The sequence below is a fragment of the Onychostoma macrolepis genome, chromosome 07 (genome assembly GCF_012432095.1).
Source record: "Onychostoma macrolepis isolate SWU-2019 chromosome 07, ASM1243209v1, whole genome shotgun sequence".
NCBI classification, from domain to species: Eukaryota; Metazoa; Chordata; class Actinopteri; order Cypriniformes; family Cyprinidae; genus Onychostoma; species Onychostoma macrolepis.
Genome location: NC_081161.1, coordinates 6,776,694 through 6,797,828, shown reverse-complemented (window position 1 = coordinate 6,797,828; position 21,135 = coordinate 6,776,694). Strand labels below are relative to the sequence as shown.

At 38.3% G+C, this 21,135-nt stretch overlaps 1 protein-coding gene across 16 annotated transcripts in view; it reads right to left on the bottom strand.

The window, feature by feature from the left end:
• Positions 1-21,135, bottom strand: part of LOC131544022 (trichohyalin) — a 218,260-nt gene that overhangs the window by 8,240 nt on the left and 188,885 nt on the right. For 13 of the 16 annotated variants that reach the window (XR_009272019.1, XR_009272018.1, XR_009272024.1 and 10 more), the window contains 12 exons: positions 20,852-20,948; positions 20,634-20,779; positions 20,297-20,543; positions 16,708-16,897; positions 11,281-11,413; positions 9,639-9,806; positions 7,956-8,123; positions 7,700-7,867; positions 4,199-4,354; positions 3,952-4,124; positions 2,867-3,016; positions 2,602-2,695 (listed from right to left, as the gene is read on the bottom strand). Coding sequence is in view for 2 of the 16 variants with exons in the window: in XM_058781940.1 (XP_058637923.1) it covers positions 2,602-2,695; positions 2,867-3,016; positions 3,952-4,124; positions 4,199-4,354; positions 7,700-7,867; positions 7,956-8,123; positions 9,639-9,806; positions 11,281-11,413; positions 16,708-16,897; positions 20,297-20,543; positions 20,634-20,779; positions 20,852-20,948 (1,890 nt within the window). In the remaining 14 variants the exon portion in view is untranslated. The remainder of the gene's footprint in view (positions 1-2,601; positions 2,696-2,866; positions 3,017-3,951; positions 4,125-4,198; positions 4,355-7,699; positions 7,868-7,955; positions 8,124-9,638; positions 9,807-11,280; positions 11,414-16,707; positions 16,898-20,296; positions 20,544-20,633; positions 20,780-20,851; positions 20,949-21,135) is intronic. The other 3 variants (XR_009272025.1, XM_058781941.1, XR_009272020.1) reach the window with 2 other exon arrangements.

Below are 21,135 nucleotides of genomic sequence, written 5' to 3'. Positions count from 1 at the left end.
AAATATTAATATTAGCAGTACAGCAGCTTTGTTAAAACATATGGTAATACACTCCTAGTCTTCAGTAGCCATATAACTTTGAGGAACAGATGGAAATTTAAGTCATTTTTTTACCATCATGTCCATGTCCACCAAAGATGTCCAATGGACTACAAAAGTTATATGAACTTTATGCCATTTCAAACTATTGATCCAAAATGCAGCTGGGTTCTTCAGTCTCTCACGACCAAATGTCACAGACATCAAACCTGACAAAGAACATTTAACGGCACCATATTTGGTGAGAGTTACAGCAAAGAAGAACAGTAATAAATAATAAAATTTCACTGTTTGTGTTCCAAGAAAGAAATAAAGTCATAGAGGTTTGGTAAACTAAATGATGAGAGAATTAAAAAATGCACTATGCATTATTAGTCAAGACCTTCTGTGGCAACAATATCAGACGCTTCACTGACTCTTTGACTTTTCTTTGAATAAAACTTCTGAAGTACTATAACTCTGAGCAGGTCTCTGACTCTCCTGCTCCTTCTCCTTCATCAATAATGGAATAAGGTGGCATGTGGAGCAGGTCCTGGACCTTCAGAACAAACAGGGAGGAGAATGGGTTCACCCCTGCAGGACGGGCTCATCAGCACGGTCAACAACGCCCCAATGATTGGGTTCAGACCGGCAGCTCCAGCCCTCGGCCGCTACTATGCCAAAAGTTCTCCAATCATCTCTAGACTTCTCCTTTCCAATTTCACAAGTGTGAATCAGATCAGACCCCATTACTGAGGATAAGCCTGTACCTACAGAGCGGGATCATTGCGTGGCGAGGGGACAGGCCCTCCAGAATGAGATGGCTAATGGTGACATGGACCTTCAACTGTGGGTATAGGACACCTTTTCTCTGCATCTGATAGAAATACCAACCTAATCACAACAAAGACGGTCTCGCTGATGTTATGCATGAGTACGGGATAACAGAGAATAGAGGAAGAGAGAAAAAATAATAAGACAGGGAGAGGTGTAATAGGAAATGGCCAGCACTGGGTCATTCAGGAATTATAAGAGGAGAAGAAGAAAGATCAAACTGGACAGGTGATTCGAGGCAAAACCTGCATATAAGAGCCGTTTATACTGAAGATTGGTGGTACGGCCTGCTTGCCACGGAGGTGAATGTTAATATTCACTCAATGACGATTGTAACTTGTGAGGTGAGTGCTGCGGTTATCGTGAAATAGTTGATTGTCGATCGAGAGACAGTTGATTGTTACAAATAAGAACAAATAAGTATCTTATCAAAATATATTACCAAGAATACACAAATAAAGAGAAATACAAATACTACAGGGTAGCTTAGTTGATATTTTCTGCAGCGTGGCATGCTTTACTCGATCTGCAAGGATTTGGAACATTATTTTGTAAATTATTTATTATTTAAAGTATAATTATTATGCATGCAGATCACTGGAGGGCTACATGGATTATTTGTACGTTCATATTCATCAGACAAAACACACAGCAGGACCATGTAAAATTTAAATGCAACAATGTGACTAAAATGGTGACCAATTACAGGATCAAGGGCAATCTAAAATCTATATATATATATATATATATATATATATATATAAATAAAATTTAAAGCCAACATGAAATCAAAATTGATTTTCTTAACGCATGTTACTGGACTTATTGCGAGCAATTCAGCTGTTATTTGATATATATTTGGGGTAATGTTTTTGAATGCTTCTGAAGTCTCCTGTGCTCATCAAGGCTGCATTTATTTGATCAAAAACTAAAAATAGTAAAAGTAGTAATATTGTGGAAAATTGTTACAATTCAAAATAACAATTTTCTTTTGAATATATTTTAAAAAGTAATTTATTTCTGTGATGTCAAAGTTGAATTTTCAGCATTATTACTCCAGTCTTCAGTGTCACATGATCCTTCGGAAATCATTCAATCACTCAATAAACATTTCTGATTATTATCAATGTTGAAAACACTGCAGCTAAATATATTTTGTGGAAAACATGATACAGTTTTTTCAGGATTCTTTGATGAATTAAAAGAACAGCATTTATTTGGAATATAAATGTTTTGTAACATTATACATGTCTTTACTGTCACTTTTGATCAATTTAATGTGCCCTTATTTTCTTAAAAAAAAAAAAAAAAAAAAAACTAAAATAAAATAAACTTTACTACCTCCAAACTTTTGAATTGTAGTGTATTACTGATTGATTGACTGATTTTTTTTTTTTTTTTACTTTTTAAAATCTTTAAATCAGAATGTTGTAACTCATTCTGCCTGTGAAACGATTAACTCAGTGTCTATGCAAGGCTGCAGTTAAGCCAGCTGCATTCAGATCTGCCTCCATTTCTGAATGCAATGATCAGTTCTCATAGTCCAATCAGTAACTGATTAAGTGCCGCCCAACGTTTTTTTTCTTGCTCAATAGCCATCTCACCCTGAAATACGTCACAATACGGTAGTAAAGTCAGTCATAACTTCAGTTTCATGTTGACTTCAACTTAAAAATTGATACTGATAAAACAATATCTACGGACGTGTGCTGGAGTGTGTTAGAGGCTTTGCGCTGGAGTGTGTGTTACCTTCAGTCGCTCTGCTTCCATTCTCTCTTTATCCAGCTCTGCTTTCAGCCTCCTGATTTCCCCCTGTAAACCCTTCACATTCTCCTGAAGGTGACTGCATGAAGACAGGACAAACATTACAGCCTAATCCCATTTCACACAAGCGCACCCTCTCTCCGTATCTTTGCATGCACATTCCCTGCTACTTGGACCTAAAATCCATGTTTGTACACACTCCAAGCTGAGAAGAGCGGAAACAGCTTTGGACAGGGTGAGCGGGGCTTACTCTCTCTCAGCTGTCAGGTGGATGATCTTCCTGCTCTGGTCTTTGATCTTGAGTGCCAGTTTCTCATTAGTGTGCCTGGAGTGGAGCAGGGGCAGAGATAATGGGCTGCAGTGAGGAAGCTGCGAGCTGCTGTCACAATGAACCATGATGCTGAATGATAATGATACAGCCATTATAACACTGCCTCTCTCTGGATGCAAAACTTCTGATGCACCACAGACACTTTCTAGACTTTGTAAATCTATATACTGGTTCCAATAGGAACTATGCAGTGCAACATGGGATACGATCTGCGATATGTAATGCAGTAAAAACTCACATTTGATGTTATGTAAGGGAAAACATTCAGCCAGACGGTCACTATTGCAATATAAACACTAAAAGGGTGATAAAGGAAGGTATGGCAAAAAAAAAAAAAAATGTTTTCACTTATAAATTGCTTATAAATCTCACAAAAAAATACAAAAAGTCGAATTAAAATGATTAAACAGGTACTCCTATAATATTTGATTTATTTTACAACTTTTAAAAATCTTTTTGTGTTTATTTGGCAAAGATGACCGACTGTTAATTACACAGCTGCTTATAAAATACAAAATATACACAAAATAAAAACATAAATAGACATGAAGTACTGATTTGAGTGGAAATTATTATTTTGTTATAATAGAATGATTAGGAGTGATACAAAACACATTAAACTAGCAAAGCTACACTATAAAAATTATTGAAATTTAAATTATTTTTTTTAATCTAATATTTATATTTTATTTCAGCTTTATTTCAATTACAAATAATTTCAATTTCAATTTTTTTTAAAATAATTTTAGTTTTAAGAATAATGGCTATGCCTATCATGATCAGTTATACAATGCAGTTGTCGTTATACAAAAACATTTGTCCACAGAATGCAGTAATTGACCAACCAGAATCAAGTATTCCAACAGTTGTGCTATTAGCATTTTACACTTACAAAAAAGTACTGTGGCAATGTAATTTCATGGCACTGAATGTAATTTCATGGTACTGAATGATTACTTGTCAAAAAGATCATTTTTGTTGAATGCAGAAGACAAGATTCTTACTTTTGCTCCTTCACCCACTGGTTCACATTAGTCACGACTAGCTCACTTTCCCTGTGAAGTCGAGAGCTGTCACTCCGTGCGTCTCCTAAACACTGCCGCAGAACATCGGCCTCACACACAGCTGCACTGTACTTCTGATTGACAGCGTCCATCTGTGAGAGCAAAGCCTCGACCTGCACAGGAAGAGACAAATTAGCACAAAAACACAGCAGAATAATAGAAATGAGGTTATTATACTGTGGCTGACCTGAGCTACTTTAGCAGTGTAGTTGTCTCTGAGAGAGGCCATCTCCATCTTAAGCATGAGCACGTCCTCGTCTCTGGCCTGCAGGGCCGTCATCTGCTGCTGTGAGCGCGTCAGCTGGGTGTGCAGCTCCACCAGTCGCCCCTCACACGCCCGAGCCTGAAGGGACACAAATCAGTCCTAATTAAAGGCCAAATGTGTAATTTTGATGTTAAAATCTCCAATACTTCCTAATGTGCAGAGACTATAACTACACAATAGCTTTTATTATGTTCACTTCCCCAGTTAATTTGTGGCTCTACCAATGACTTGATTTTGGGGCAAGACAGCCAATAATAAGCTTTTTACCTGGGAATTGACTGCTTTGTCTGAAGAAACTATCAAGCATTGATAAATTAAATTGATAAAATGTGACAGTAAAATACATTTATAATGTATGTATTTAAAAAAAAATATATATATTTTGAACTTTCTATTCGTCAAAGAATCCTAAAAAAGATGTATCACATTTTCCACAAAAATATCACAACCATTTTCAATATGATAAGAAATGTTTCTTGATCAGCCAATCAGTGATTAGAATGATTTCTGAAGGATCATGTGACACTGCAGACTGGAGTAATGATGCTGATAATTCAGCTTTGACATCAGAGGTATTGTTAAAATTATTTTTAAAACAGATATTTTCCATTTTAATTATATTTCATAATTTTACTGTTTTTTTTTTTTTTGTATTTTCGAGTGTAAATATCCTACTGACCCCAAACTTGTGTGTATCAGTGTTAAGTATTATTGATATACTATTATAGTTTTTGTTAATATTTTAAATTTGATTTTATTTTGATATTTTCCGTTTTCATTTTAGTAAATATTTTTGTAATTTTGTTGTTTTGTCATTTTAATGAATTTTTGTTTTTAAAAGTATGTCTATATACTATACTTTCTTTCACTTTCATATATTTATCAGGTTTTAGTTTTTAGTTTATTTAGTATATTTACTTTAGTTCTTAAAGGGATAGTTCACCCAAAAATGAACATTCAGAAAGGGTCAAAGCTCTCAGATTACATCAAAAATATCTTATTTTCTGTTCGAAGATGAGCGAAGGTCTTATGAATTTGGAATGACCAACGACAGGGTGAGTAATTAATGACAGAATTTTCATTTTAGGGAGAACTATCCCTTTAAGCTAAATTAAATCTTAAAGTAAACTACAAGGAAATGAGTTACAAGTTGAAATAAAATTATATATAAATATATATATATATATATAAATATGTTTGTGTGTACATACACAAGTTTGTGGTATATATAATATGCTGATAATATTCCCCTGCAAAGGACACAAAATACAAGTGCTGACTTAATCTTTACCTGCATTAAAATCTCTATCCCTGAACAAATCACTATTACTCTCTTATGATGTGACAAATCTATAGCAGCTCACACAATTTCGGCTCATATGAGATCTAAGGTTTTCAGCATAGCAGAATTCAGCTGAAATTAAAAGGCAGACTAGTTTCATGGCTAGTAACGCTGTCAGTGTGTAAGATGGTGGAGCGCAGTGACCTTTACCCAGAGCGCACACACTGCAGAGGAGAGCCAATAAAAGCGGTGAAGAAAAGGAGAAAGACAATTAAAATGCTCCGTGCGTGTGTGTGTGTGTGAGCGGGTTATGAGGTAGTCTCAGACACCTGTGCAGCTTTATATCCAACTCTAATCCCTCTGTGATCCCACACACACACACTCAAATGAGATCCTCGACTCATCAGTTTCTTCAATTCACACCTGATTTATAGACGGGGGCCGGAGTATATTTGCAAACACACACACACACACACGCTCGCTCACTGTAATCATAGCACCTCGCACACACACACTCCATACGAATACACAACCTTATGCAACCATAATTATGTGCCAGGCAGACAAACACACATACAGAAATGATAGCCGCCTTTATTCTGGTGTCTGTCTCCCCCCGCTTCCCCGCCTGCCGCGTTCCACACGACTGGCGAGAATCATTACTGGCCTTCCTCTGATATGGCTGCAGCACCAATAGCAATTATTTTTAAAAGCCAGAGCTGAAAACAGACAACCGATGCACAACACACGCGCATAATCATTATTTCTGCAGTCCGACCGGGGTGTATGCATGAGTGTGTGTGTGTGTGTATACATTAGGGCCTGGACAGTGGAGACACTTTATTTTTTATTTTTCAGTTTTATTGTTATCCTGTAGAGTCTGCTGACCATAAAATGATGAGGATGGTTATCCAAAACCAATTAGAGTTACCCTACAACACTGACAGCACTTAAAGAATGAGAGTGAATGGTTTAAATAACTACACTGGCCCTAGTGTCTGCACAAGCACTGCAGTTTTGCACATATTTTAGGTACTTCAGGACAAAGTGTCACTGATGGGTTTGCCAAAGTCAGAGAACTCCCTTCCTTATGGACATCACTATTGGCTCTGGAACTTTTTTATCAACCAATCAGATTTCAGGTGTAGGTTTGGGTTTGTAGCTTAATAGCATTAGTATTAGTCAACCACTTCTGTCTGATTTTAAGAGGTACTTTACCCAAAACTGAAAATTCTGTCATTATTTACTCACTCATGTCACTCCAAACCTCTAAGGGTTAATCTTAATATATCTTAAACACAAATTAAGATATTTTTAATGAAACTTGAGACACTCCTGTACCTCCACTGAAAATCCAAGTAACCAAAATTTTTAAGCATTAAAAAGTTCATAAAGACATTGTAAAATTAATCAATAGACATTTAATCCAAGACACAATTACTTGATATGAGGAACAGATTTAATTTAGGATTTTATTTGCATTAAAACAGAAAAATAATTTTCTGAAAAAGCAAGAAAAATAATGAAAAAACAAAAAAAAAAACAATTTCAGATGACCTAATTGTGAGTCTAAACGCATTTAAGAAAATGTCCTTTTTACTAATCGAATTAAACAATAAAATATCCATCCATTTCCTCCATTTAAATTTTAATTCTGAAAATTAGAATGCTTTTTACTTGTGATGAAATTAATAAACAAATGTAGTATGGGAAACAGAAAATGCAAATTACATTCATTTTAATCATTTTGAACCTAGTGTTGCATGTATGGGTATGAAAATGTACGGGCATGAAAATGTCAGTTGAAATACAGCAGTATGTTACTACTTTACATATTGCATTTGTGAGGAATTTTGCATGTTCAGTTTCTTACTGAATTAAGACCATACATATACATCTACAAAGCTGCAATTAATCTAGTGGCTGATGTTCCTGAATATTTAAATAGTACAGCATGGGACAACCGACGCCAAGATCGCGGGTTCGATTACCCAGGGAATGCATGAACTAATAATAAAAAGTATACCTTGAATGCAATGTAAGTTGCTTTGGATAAAATAATCTTGCCAAATGAATAAATGTGAATGGTAACAAATATAGGCTGAACAATGAATCCCAATATGCACATGCATCAGTTTTACCTCCTCTTGAGAGCACCTGCTCTCGTTGTGCGCTCTCTGTAGATCTGCGCTCATCTGTCTGACTCGCTCCTCCTGAGTCGTCCTCTCCTCTGTCAGCTGGATCAGGCACTGCTGCAGACGGGCCTGCTCACTCCTCTGGGCCGTCACCTCTCGACTGTACTCAGCCAGCTAGAACACACAGCTAACTGGTGATATCTGTCTCCAGTGTGTTGGCATGGTTCACATTGTGTCTGTGTGTTAGTGGAAGTGAGCGTACCAGCTCCATATACTCTTTATGGGAGGCCTGTGCTGTGCTGAGCTCCAGTCTCAGCTCTCTCCCTCTCTGATCGGCCTTGGCTGCCTCTTGTATCCCCTGCCGCCACCTCTCCCGCTCCTGCTCCAGACCCAGCTTCAGCCTGGACACTGTAGCCTGCAGAACGCTCATCTGAGAAAAGAGCAGCAAGAAATGCAACATTCATCTTACACTACTGTTCAAAGTTTGGGGTCTGTAAGAAATTAATTCTCTTATTTAGCAAGGATGCATTAAAAAGACTTTCACATTGTTAGGAAAAACTTGCCTTGATAACTAGCTAAAAAAAAAAAAAAAGTTTAAGTTTTTATATTTCAGTTTATGTTTAGTACAAATAATATACATTTATTATTATGGTTTTACATTTACATTTATTAATTTAGCAGACGCTTTAATCCAAAGTATGAGTATTTTATAGTAAATGAGGACATGTCAGGGTTCTGTCACTTCGGTCTAGTGTTATTCATGGTTTTGTGACAGAGCCCTGACACTCCCGTCTTGCCCTGTTTTATGTGGGTGCGCGGCTTCGAGTGTGCTCGAGCCGTGCGCTCTCGTCTGCGTGCCTTGTTTTGTGTTGGAGCGTGGTGTTCGGATCCCGGCACTCATGTCTTGAGTTTGGGTTTTGTGTCGGGGTTCGGACACTCACGCTCCATGTTCTGTCTCGTTGTGTGAGCGTGCGGTCTCGAGTTCGCTCGGCCGTGCGCTCTTTTGTCCGCGTATGTTGTGTTTTGTGTTGCACGCAGTTCGTGTTTTGATCGGCTGCGTGCATTCATGTTATGTCTTGTGCTGTGTGGCACGCAGCTTGTGTTTTTCATTGGCTGCATGCTTTCATTGTTGTCATGTCCTGTGTGAACACGCGGCTTATGAGTATTCTCATTAGCTGCGTGTTCGTGTCCTGTTTAGCACATGGCTGGTGATTTTGTGTTGCTGGCCATGTGCTTGTGTTTTTGTTTGGTGTGAGCACATGGCTTTTGTCTTAGTTTTCTGTCTGCCACGTGCTCTCATGTCAATTGTCTTGACCCCACCCATCTTGTTTCCTGATTATTGGTTAATTTGCCCCACCCGTTTACCTCGTTACCCTCCTAATTTGCTCCCTTTATAATCTCCTTGTGTTTGCAGTCCTGTGCCAGTTCGCCATCTACATTCCTGTGGATGTGTCCTTGTGTTTGCCTTGCCTTGCCTTGCCTTTCCCCTATGGGGTAGTTTGGTTTGTTTTATTTATTTTTTTATCAATAAAAGCCCATTCTCCTGCACCACTGAGTCCTCGCCTCATCCCTTCACCCCAACCCTGACAAATAGAAGCAATCAAATGAACAAAAGAGTACTGGATAAAGACTCTGGATTATTAAAGGGGTCATATGATGATGCTAAAAATAATATTTTTTGGTGTATTTAGTATAATCCAATGTGTTTATGCAGTTTAAGGTTAAAAAAAACACATTATTTCCCACATCCCGTACATTATTGTTTCTCCTCTCTGCACCTGAGAGTATGTATAGGTGTGTTTGAATGAGGCATTTTAGGATGAGTTTTAAGCGTAGATGAGTCTTCACTTTTATAAAGAATATTTCTTTACAGCTTGTAAAACTCCAAAGACAAAGGAAAACTTGAAATCGCATCCCCCTTTAATATGTGGTGTTCCCATAATACCTCTTGGTAGTGCTTCTGCACTTGTTCATCTTTGATCTCCAAATCTCTCCTGCACAGCTGCAGCTGAGTCTGGCTGTTCACTTCCTCTTCCTGCAGTCTGTGGATGGTGAGCTGCAGCTCAGAAACACGCTCCTGATGTGTGTTTAGAAGCTTCTCCTGTTCACGCAGCTACAGTACACACACACACACACACACACACACACACAAATACAGAGAAGATGGAGAGCTGACAATCACATTCTTTGAAGGGACTGTATCAAATAGGCTGCATATACAGTCATGGCCAAAAATATCGGCACCCTTGGTAAATATGAGAAAAACATTTATTTCATAATGATATTTCCCCCCATTTTAAATTCTTATTATCCAATGAAAGGTTAGATTTTTGTGAATTTTTAAAATAAAAGATCAAAAGGATTCACAATGCAGATTAATTTTCACAGCCTTCTTTGATCATATTTGCCAAGGGTGCCAATATTTTTGGCCATGACTGTATATGTAGCCTATTTGATACAGTCCCTTCAAAGAATGTGATCGTCAGCTCTCCAACTTTTCATATATGGCAAATAAATTATTAATGTATTTATTCTTTTTTGCTGACATCAGAAATCCAAGGATTTCTGAAATAGCCATTTTTGCAATACAAATGTTGAGGAATTTTGCATTTTAAAAGTTACAGTATGTTTATTACCTTAAATTCTTTTATTTTCAAAAGATCAAGGCAAATTTTAATCTTCGTGATACGACCTCCTAATAGTGCAGAGCATCACAGATAAACTGGAAAGATGTGAAGGGAACTCCACGGCTGACATATTCACTCAGATGGCTGGCTAAATTAGAGATATACTCCTGCACGACAGATATTAAACTGGGATTAGGGAGATTAATTTGAAACTGCTACTGACTTTTGGATCAGATCTATGAAAGTTTCTAAATATAGAAGAGTAAATTTACAACCAGATGAACAGAGTGAGCAGCTTTGCTTCAGACTAACATCTCTTCAGCACAGAGAAGAGTAATAAAATCATATTTCTACCTGATTTGTACACATTTGCATCATTTAAACTATATCGTAACTTGGAGGGTGCTAAATTATATTCAATTGAAAACAAATTGATTTGATGGAAATGTTTTACTTTAAAACAGAATTGTACAAAAGTCTGAGGCCATAATGGATTCAAAGTCTAATTTAAACCGGAAAATAAACAAAGTTTTAGAATTTTAAAGGATTTAAAACAAACTAATTTTATTATGTAAAATAAATAAGAAATATAAATATATAAATATTCAGTACTATGTCTAGTTCACTAATCAAATTAGCAAATGCATGACATTGTCCATAAGATCACTGTACAGACAGTCAGATGTTCTTTCCTCCACAATATGGATTATTCACAAATCATGCTGGATATCATGAGCATCAGGTTTACACAAACATGTGGAGCTCATGCTCTTTCCACAAAACCACAGACATACACGAGAATGCATGCAAGCATGCGTGGTTCCTCAGGCACACAGTAATCAATACAGATCAATACAGTGGATCATGACCTTACAGGGGGCTTTGTGAAGCACTTTTGTTTAATAATGCTGCCGTTTAAAGCTCTGAATCCGTGCAGGATGAGTGTGAAGTGGCTCTTACCTTAGTCTGCAAAGCTGCGATGGTCTCTCTGCTGATGTCCAGCTCTTCCTGGATCTGCTGTTTCTCCTGCTGGAGTCTCAGGGCTTCCTGTCTGCTGCTGCTGGCCTCTGTCTTCACACGCTCCAGCATCCTCCTGAAGAGGACAAAATCAGCCTTATTTTACCAAACTCCATCCTCCACCAGTCCAGACAACGTAATATGAGTTTCAAGGTATCAAATCATCACATCCTGCTGGAAATATGCCAGTCACCACTTTAGGTTGTTTTTTTTTTTCATGGGGGCCACCAGGGATGATCTACGGGAAGCTGGATCATACCAAACCAGTGGTAACTAGCAAAAACCATACTGGAATTTATAATAGTTTAAAAGGTTAGTTCACCCAAAGATTAAAATTCTGTCATCATTTACTATCCTTAAGTTGTTCCAAACACATACAGCAAGGTTTTCATTCATGATGAATGAAAGTCTTATGGGTTTGGAACGACATGAGGGTGAGTAAATAATACCAGAATTTTCATTTTGAGTGAACTATCCCATTGAGCTTAGTCCTTTTACAGCCAGTATAAAGTCTGGTACACTTTGCTTCTTATTCTGCATAGGAGTCTGTCCTTTGACATGCTTTAAAGAAGTAAACTTATTTCAATTTGTTAACTAACATACTAAAGCAAATGTAAAGTACTTGATTATAATTTTAATTGCAGTGTGTTATTCAATATTACATTTAAGGTTAATATATTTTTTAATGTAATAAACTGCAACTTCATCATTACAAATTACATATTAATATATTTAAATACATTATATAAAAGTATCCATAGAAATCACAGCCTGTTAGCCAGTACATTCAGCACTACACTTTAAACATATTTCAAAGACAATAGAAGTAATTATGAAATTACACATAAAAGTGTACTTAAGTGGGTCAACACTAGTTCACTGCCTCAATATTACATGACTAGTTCATCTACTTGCATTGAATACAAATTTGAACTATGATACATTTTTATTTCATTGCAATTAACATGCAATTAAGTGTCCAAAAATTTGCATTTAGTTTGCACTTGCACAGGAATAATTCACCCAAAAATAAAAATCTGTTGAACATTTACTCACCTCAGCCCATCCGAGATGTAGATGAGTTTAATTCTCCATCAAAAGAGATTTGGAGAACTTTAGCATTGCATCACTTGCTCAACAATGGATCCTCTGCAGTGAATGGGTGCCGTCAAAATGGAGGAAGCATTATTAACGATTATGGACTTGTATTTTGCCCAGAAGCAACGGTTCCAAGTTAAAATGCCTTACAGATGGATTTGTTTGTTACAAACATGCAGCTTTTCACTTCACAAGACATTCACTGATTGACTGGAGTCACGTGGATTATTGTGATGTTTTTATCAGCTGTTTTGGACTCATCTACATCTTGGATGGCCTGAGGCTGAGGAAATTATCAGAATTTTTTTTTTTTTTGTGTTTGTGTGTGTTTGGGGGCGTTATTCCTTTAAGTATATAATTTTAAAGTATATTATTTCCATAATAAATAAAGTATGCCAACCATTCTTATGTGCCATACGCATTAGATCCGACAGTGAATGGACTTTGGAGCGTCTAAGGCCAAGTCCGGTTTAAGTTGGTCTTTTTTTCTTTTTTTTAGCATAGCATAGCATAGCATGGAGTGCTTACAGAGCAAATTGTATATCGGGCATGAGAGAATGGGACACTTCCAGAACATCTATCTCCAACTCAACTAGTCAGTCAGACAGACCAGAACGCATCTTAATTGAGGCATGATAACATGCAGGAGCGGTGAGCATGAGAAGAGAGGTTAGATTTAATTAGAGAAGGCAAGCGTGAATATTTAATGAGCGTGGCCGAAACTAATTATGAGAGCAGGGCGGCAATGAGCTAACGCACCGTTTCAGCATGGATCAACAAATCACACCCAACTACAACAAATCAGACCCACCACAGCGTCTCAAATCACTCACAAAAAAAACCCAACAACAACAACTGGAAAGGCAAGAGAAAAGCTTAACGCAGCAGAATTGAGAGTTATTGACCAACCCAAACCTTCTCGGCCTTCAGATGAAACCCAGACAAGTAAAGGACAAGAGAGGGTGTCTGGGCACCGAAGCGGGTGGTAGACTAGGTGATGTGTCACTTTTTCAGGAGGTGAGGAGCGTGGGGAGATCCCGCGAAAGCCCCACGTGTCTCTCTTACCTCTTTCTCTGCTATTGGCGAAGCGGCCACGGTAACAGCTAATCGATCGCTCGCGAAATCCCCCAGCACACCCTCGCCGGGAATGATCAATATCCCTAGCAATTAGAATCCCCTATCTGCATGGCTGCAGGGACCTTGGGGTAGATCTGTGGCCCACAAACACCCAATTTAGTCCTCAACTTACCACTTAATTACTAAATCCTCTGTAATGCGTATTGGCAGATGGGAAGTTGTGCTGAGCACCAGCGGATGGCTGACTGAACAAGAGACCTTTGGCAAGGTGCTAGTTAAGATGCATTCTCTCGTCCTCTTCCAGCCAGTTAAACATCTGTTTCACACATGGATCCAGACCCATGGTGATTCCTCCATTGAGCAGCACACCTTCTCATAGGAGGGGAGAGCGAGAGGTAAAAGCAGCACGCCGAGGGTCATGAAGGCAAAAACACACTCTGAGCTGTCCAGAGAATTGCAGCTTCGCTTAATAAAACTCGGTTAGTGTCAGAGACACTGGTGCAGTGGACTATACACATGCTCAGGACACGTAATGTAAGAGCTGTTGGCTCATTTGGGAACTTGGTTTGAGTTCCAATCCCATTTTCTCTCCCTAGCTGATGCTGCATGCAAGTCCTCCTGGGAAACTCATAGTTATGGGTTCATAGAATAATTATGTAATTATGACTGTGTGTTGAAGTGATTTTGTTTGGAACATAATGGTGCCCATTTACACTTGTCACTTTATCAGTTTTTATTAATCGGATACCTATCTGGTTTGATAAAACTGTTACATTTACACTTGGCCACATGCAGTAAATGTGTCTCAGCAAAACAAATATAAATACGATCCGATGCAAATTCAGCAGTGGTCACATCACCAAGAGCAACAGATATGTGCTGCATTTTAGATCATTTCAAAATCAAAGGCCGCAACAGTTGAGAGAACATCATCAGCACTGGTCAGAGAATTTGGCATTCACCACTTTTAATGATGCTGACTGTTGAGTTTCATTTGCATGTGCTTTCTGAAGAAAGAACCTCATATCTGATGCTGCAGTAGTGCTATCTGGTTACCAGAAGCTGGAATAAAATTCTTTCACACCTTAATTTTTTGCCATTTTGGAATGAGTAAAATTTAGAGGGAAGAAAATTTTGGGAAGAGCAGGATTCACATATGTGGCTTCAACGACCAAAACCATTTAGAAGGGCATTTACACCTTTACGCGATCAAATAGCTATTTATTCAAAGAAATTGCATGAAGTGGGCAAATATAAATAGGCACATGGACATTTAGGGTAAATTTGAGTTTTCTTTCTTCCTTTCTTTTTTATCTACCAACAAACCAAAGATGCTTTTTAGCAACTGCAACACAAAATGGAGAGCAAATGTGTATTAGGTGTGTAATTGATGCTGACATACTTTATCATGACTTCCATAGAGTTCAACAGTGTGATCACCGATGATTAACAACACAGTAGCTCACCGTAGGTCTGTCTGTAAAGGTTTCTAAGTTAGTGTTAAAAATCAATTCCTCTATGGAGAAAATGAATAGAATATTTTTACTGTTGGAACCCGACTGGTGCACTCTATTATCATGCTGCTGTTATCATGGGAAATGTAGTTTTAAATCATTACCTTCATTTTAAATTACTAAATTATTTTCTGCCGTAATCTGCAGTAAATTGTATTTAACCTGAAATAGGCATACAATAGACCTGCCCCAAACTCAGAAAGTCAGGGCTCAAAGAAAATCCAGAGTTTCCCACTGGTAATACTGGCATTGTGGTGGCGTTCATGTGCGCTCATCTGGTAAATACGATCATTCAGACATGACTTGAAGGCAGTATAAAGCTGAGAAATTTGGATTAATCGGCTCATAGCTTCGCTAGCAGCCTTAATATGAGTGTGATATGAGAGCGTCATCCTGAGAAACTGAGTTTGGAAAGCTGTCTGCTGTACTATGCTGTCCAACTAATCACTCAAACTGCATTCAAGCACACTGGAAAACAGTCAATGCTGAGAAAGCAACATGCACGCTGCCATTTTTGCTCAAAGGTGTTTAAAGGGCACCTATTATACAAAATCCACTTTTACATGGTGTTTGGACATACAGTAAATGTGTGTTGGCAGTGTGTGACCACAACCACCCTACAATGATACAAATCCACCCACTCCTTATTTTTTAATCCCCTTTAATCCAAGTCAGTCTCACTAGGCCTGCCGTTTTGATTCTCACATAGTGTGACGTCACATTGCGTAGGGCCGGGCCACGGGGCTTGATTTTCCAGTCTTCATTTTCTCCCAATATCCAAACTGCTGAGGACGCTGTGGATTACTTTCATTTTTCAAGGTAATGCACTTCAAAATCTACCTAAATACGTGTATCTCTCCAGACTCCTTTGTGAATGTCATGTCTTTATAGTGCTTAGTGTTTTAACCGTATTTGTGTGCGTACATTAAGTATTTTTAACTGATCAGCGCCGCGCTTGTGAGATTAGTTCGTGCCGTTTGTAGCGCGAGATTTGTTCGGTAGCACAGTCGCGCGGCTCGGTCAATTGATCTGCGCCGATGACAGGTGAGCTCTGTAACATTGCGCTGTTTCATCCCACTTTCAGTGCATTTGGCTTCCCATATGTACGGCTAAACACCGGTTCTCTCGCTCTCAGTTATGTTGCTTCTACAAGCTGCTTATTGCTGTAGATATGCAATGCAGAGAGACGTATACGCGACGCCCTCTTCTGGAGACTCATTTGCATTTAAAGCCATACACTCCAAATCAGCTCTTTTTATTTTCCAGCTTTTATAATAAATGATAAATAAATGTTATAATAAATGATCTGTGGGGTATTTTGGGCTGAAACTTCACAGACACATTCTGGGGACACCCAAGACCAATATTACATCTTGTAAAAAGGGGGCAAAATAGGTGCCCTTTAATTCTGGACACTTAAGCATTTTTGAGCCAATAATTTGAGTTGCAATTTCCATGTGACTAATCACTTTGATTTCATAGGAAAATTATGTGTTGAGCTGTGACGTCAATTATAATAAAATGCTGCTATGATTGTATGTTGCTGCAAACAGTTTCGTCAGAACACATGGTTACTTTTGAGTGGCCATCCATTTTTTTCCCATATACAGTAATTGTGTAGCTGTGGAATCTACCAGCAGGGGCTAACTGGACCATGCTGACCCCCTGGTTTTGGGTTTACCGTGAGTCCTGGAGCTCCAGTTGAGTGCTTTCCAGACACTCTGTTATTCTCTTGAGCTCTGCCTGGAGTCTCCTTTGGGCTTTCTCTGCCCGCACCACCTCCGCCACACGCTCTGAGAGCTGCTCCTGAGCCAGACGCTGACCTCTCTCCAACAGCTGCTCTTTCTCCTGCTGCTGCATCAGCTCCTGGGCTAAAACATACACACATATAAAACATAATATCTGTGATTTCACTTCGAAAGCATCAAAGTTTTGGATATGGTTAACAATGTATGCACTACCGATCAAATGACTGGGGAATACACACACACACACACACACACACATATATACATTTATTATATATATACATAATAAATATATACAGTATACACCAGTGGGGATTTCTTTAAGACTGCAAGGGAAGCTCGGCTTCCCCTATAATGCCAGAAAATTAATTGTCAAACATGTACTATTGTATTAACATTTTATTGACTAAAAATGCGTTAGAACACGTTCGTTCGAGTTCGTTCAGAATCAGCTACATATAGCAGGTCGGCTGACTCGATTTCCTTCTCATACATTCCCGTATCAGTACATTTCCCTGTTGAAGCCCAGCGTCCATTGCAGCAGAAGTTTTAACATTAAGTGACATGACATCTGATGCACAGAAGCCATTGGCACATGCCACTATGCTCAGTGACACTTCCGGTGGCACTTCCGGTGTGCCAGTAGAGAGTGGCATGTGTCACTAAAACCGGGCTTCTGCATGATGATTGGAGGGTCTGTCGAAAGACTGCATCTCCTTTTGATTGACAGCGATTTTGTACTATAAAAAGTCGCTCACGCTGAAGCTATTCGAGCTCAGTCCCATAGCGGCTTTGCACTTGGTTATTATCAATCATTATATATATATATATATATATTTTTTTTTTAATTCATTTATAATGTTATGTTTTAATATACATGCTGCTAACTCGGAAATGTCAAGATATGCGAGCAAAAAATGCTCCTGACACTACAACACGAGCAAGAGTGCTGTTTTTGTTTCGTTTCGGTGTTCGATCCAAATCCGCGTTGTTTTGGCCGAATCACTGATTCACTGAGCCATTCATAAAAACAGTCATTTGATTCGCTCCTGAAGGATTCAGCCGTTTTGAAAGAATCATTTGAATGACTCAGTGATTCAATCATGAACTTCTGCCACCTGCTGGCCGTTTTTACGTTTCCCGTCTAAAAGTAGGCATATTACATTATTTTCCAACATATTTCTATATTCAGAATTTAGTATTTAAAACATTAATCTCATAACATTATTTATGCAATTATAAATACAGTCTAAATGTCACTTCATGTAGCTTCTGTGCAGTGCTAAGATGAGTATTGTTTAGATCATTTCATGGATAACAATGGCCAGTCATTCATTCACATTAATTAAGTATTCAGAGAATAATATTGTCTGTTTTCACTTACATCTATTTATTTATTAAATTTTGATTAATTTTGTAGAATTGAATTATAAATTAAGCTGTATCGTATAAGACATTTTTATGGTATCGTGACAACCCTGTTATACACCACATTCAGTTTAACCTAATTCCCACATGTCCTCCGTCGAGTTTAATATCTTTTTTTTTTTTAGATTGTTCGTTCATTCATTCATTCATACAGTAGGCTAGGCTAGCGTCACTGGAAAAGACGCCTAGTTGGTAAGACAGGGTCACAGAGCATTTTCTTGAAAAGGAACGTAGGGCATAATTTACGTATAAATAAATGGACAATTTTTATGATGTAGGCCAAAACTGAGCTTCCCCTCTTTGAAAGACCAGCAGCCGCCACTGGTATACACACATATATTATGTAAACAAAAACTTTTATTTTGGATGCGATTAATCACGATTAATCGTTTGACAGCCCTAATATATATGTATATATATATATATATACACACACACACACACACACACACATACAAATAACCCTTCATTAAGTCAAAGTCATTATATGTCGTAGCCCATAAAAAATAACACGCTAATCCCTTTTTAGAGTATACCATGGCCACATCTGCTCGTCTTCATCTATGTTGAGGATATTGTTTCTAATGAGCATCATTCCCACAGTGGTGTGTGTGAAGATGTGCATGTATCTGATGGCTTGAGGCTCTGAATTGATGGGCTGTTTCATTTCAGACGGGAGACTCAGACACAAACAGGTGCACACGCATATTCTGACAAACCCACATGCTCTATCACACAGATTTAAATGCAATTGCTTTTCTTTTGCAAAATCAAAAGAAAATCACTGCCTTGCTGAAATGACCAAATTAGACCAGCATGAATTTCCATGGTTTGTTCTCGTGGGTCAAACAAGCATTTGAATTTCTGTTTACCATAATTGATGGTAAACCGAAGAAACAAGCTTTCTCTGAACCAAAATTTCTCATTTTTGAGCCATTTTAACAAAGACTTTTAATCAGCTGGCCCCAAGACGGTTTTTAATGAATGTGTCCTATCAGAGTAAGCACAGGTATAGTTTAGTGTGTAATACATTTTAAAATATTCATAATCAGACTACAGTTCCATTTCAAAACCAGTCTTAAGTCGCTGGGGTATATTTGTAGCAATAGCCAAAAATACATTGCGTGGGTCAAAATTATCGGTTTTTCTTTTATGCCAAAAATCATTAGGATATTAAGTAAAGATCATGTTCCATGAAGATATTTTGTAAATTTCTTACCCTAAATATATCAAAACTTCATTTTTGATTAGTAATATGCATTGCTAAGAACTTTTTTTTTGCACCCTCAGATTCCAGATTTTCAAATAGTTGTATCTCAGCCAAATATTGTCCGATCCTAACAAACCATACATCAATGGAAAGCTTATTTATCCATTTCGAAAAATTGACACTTAAGACTGGTTTTGTGGTCCAGGGTCACATATATCATTTACACAATGGCAGTAAATTATTCTTAATTCATTGATTATCCCTTTGTTTATATTTTGAGATTTCTTTTCTAAAAAAGCTTTTCAATTATATATGTTCAGAAAGGCTTCTAGATTTGATGGTTAATGGATCTGTCTGATGTTGGTTAATGGCCACATACTGTAATATGCAGGTAAACAAATAAAATATTCAATACTGTTTAATCCTGTGCATTTTATATTTATTTGTTTTTACTTATTTTAATATGACATTTTTCTGATTAATATATTACTTACTGCAGTACCTTCAAGAAGCCCTGTTTGGGAAACCTTGACTAAATGTTTAATGCACATCATGTCGTTGATAACAAAAAATTGGATATAATTTCTATTACCTAAATTGTATAATGTACTTGATTATGTTAATAACTACATTTTTTGTCATGTAATTTGCTGTCAATAACTGACTACAATTTGTAATTAATCTATCCAGCACCAAGTTTGGCTTAGGTGTCCAAGTACTCCTTGGGGCCGCTGTACTTGCAGTTTCAGCAAATCTTCTAAGAGTTTAAAGTATACACTTTTTTTTACTCTATGCTTTTTTTCTCATTTCTTCAGGAAATGTATAATTATTCACATCATGGCAATCCACCATGAAAGTTCTCCAGGTGTTCTGCTCTGTGTTACCCGTGTCTCTGCAGGTGGCATGAGCCTCCTTCAGTTGTTCTCTGAGCTGAAGCATCTGTGTTTTGAGTGAGGCGCACTCTTTCTCCCTCTGCCTTTTCTCTTTCTTGGCTCTCTGCAGATCAGCATCCAGCCCTCGAGCAGAGACGGCCTGCCTCTCTGCCTCCGCCACCTTCCTTCGGATCTTCTCCCGCGCCTGCAGAAGATCAGCCTCGGACTGTCTCAGTAGGGCGTCTCTCTTCTGGATAGCCTGAAAGAAGGTGACTGTGAGAATCCGCCACAGGCAAAACGAATCTGCTCTCTACATACAGTGTGTATATATGTGTGTGTACTTGTTTACCTGATCACACTGCCTTTGAGCTGCCTGTAGCTCTCCTTCCAGATTGGCTACCTTCTGTTCCAGGGAATCAACTTGTGCTCGTCTCTGGCCCTCATCTGCTGCATCCGCCTGGAGCTTTCTCACCTGTTCCTGCAGCCGCTGCACCTCTACAAAACACACGGCTGATTGGAATCAGTGTGAAAGAATCGAGTGAGAAAGTGAGCTGCGAGTTCACTCACCTGCCGTACTGGAATCTCGGTGCCGTGCCAACTCCAGCTGGCAAACCCTCAATTCCTGGGTGCTCTGACCACAGCGCTCCAACGACTGGAACAGTGCCTAAGGACAAACACACACACACCTCCACTAACATGCGAAGTCGTCACACAGCTGTCAAACTTCTGTGACTGTGCCTTGGGGGAGTTGTGTTGATGCCCGGGGCGCTGGAGGGGCCGACCTAAGGCGGATAAGAATTCCCCCTCTTCCCCGAGCTGTCTCCATCCCTAAGGCTATCGCTGCTTCCGCT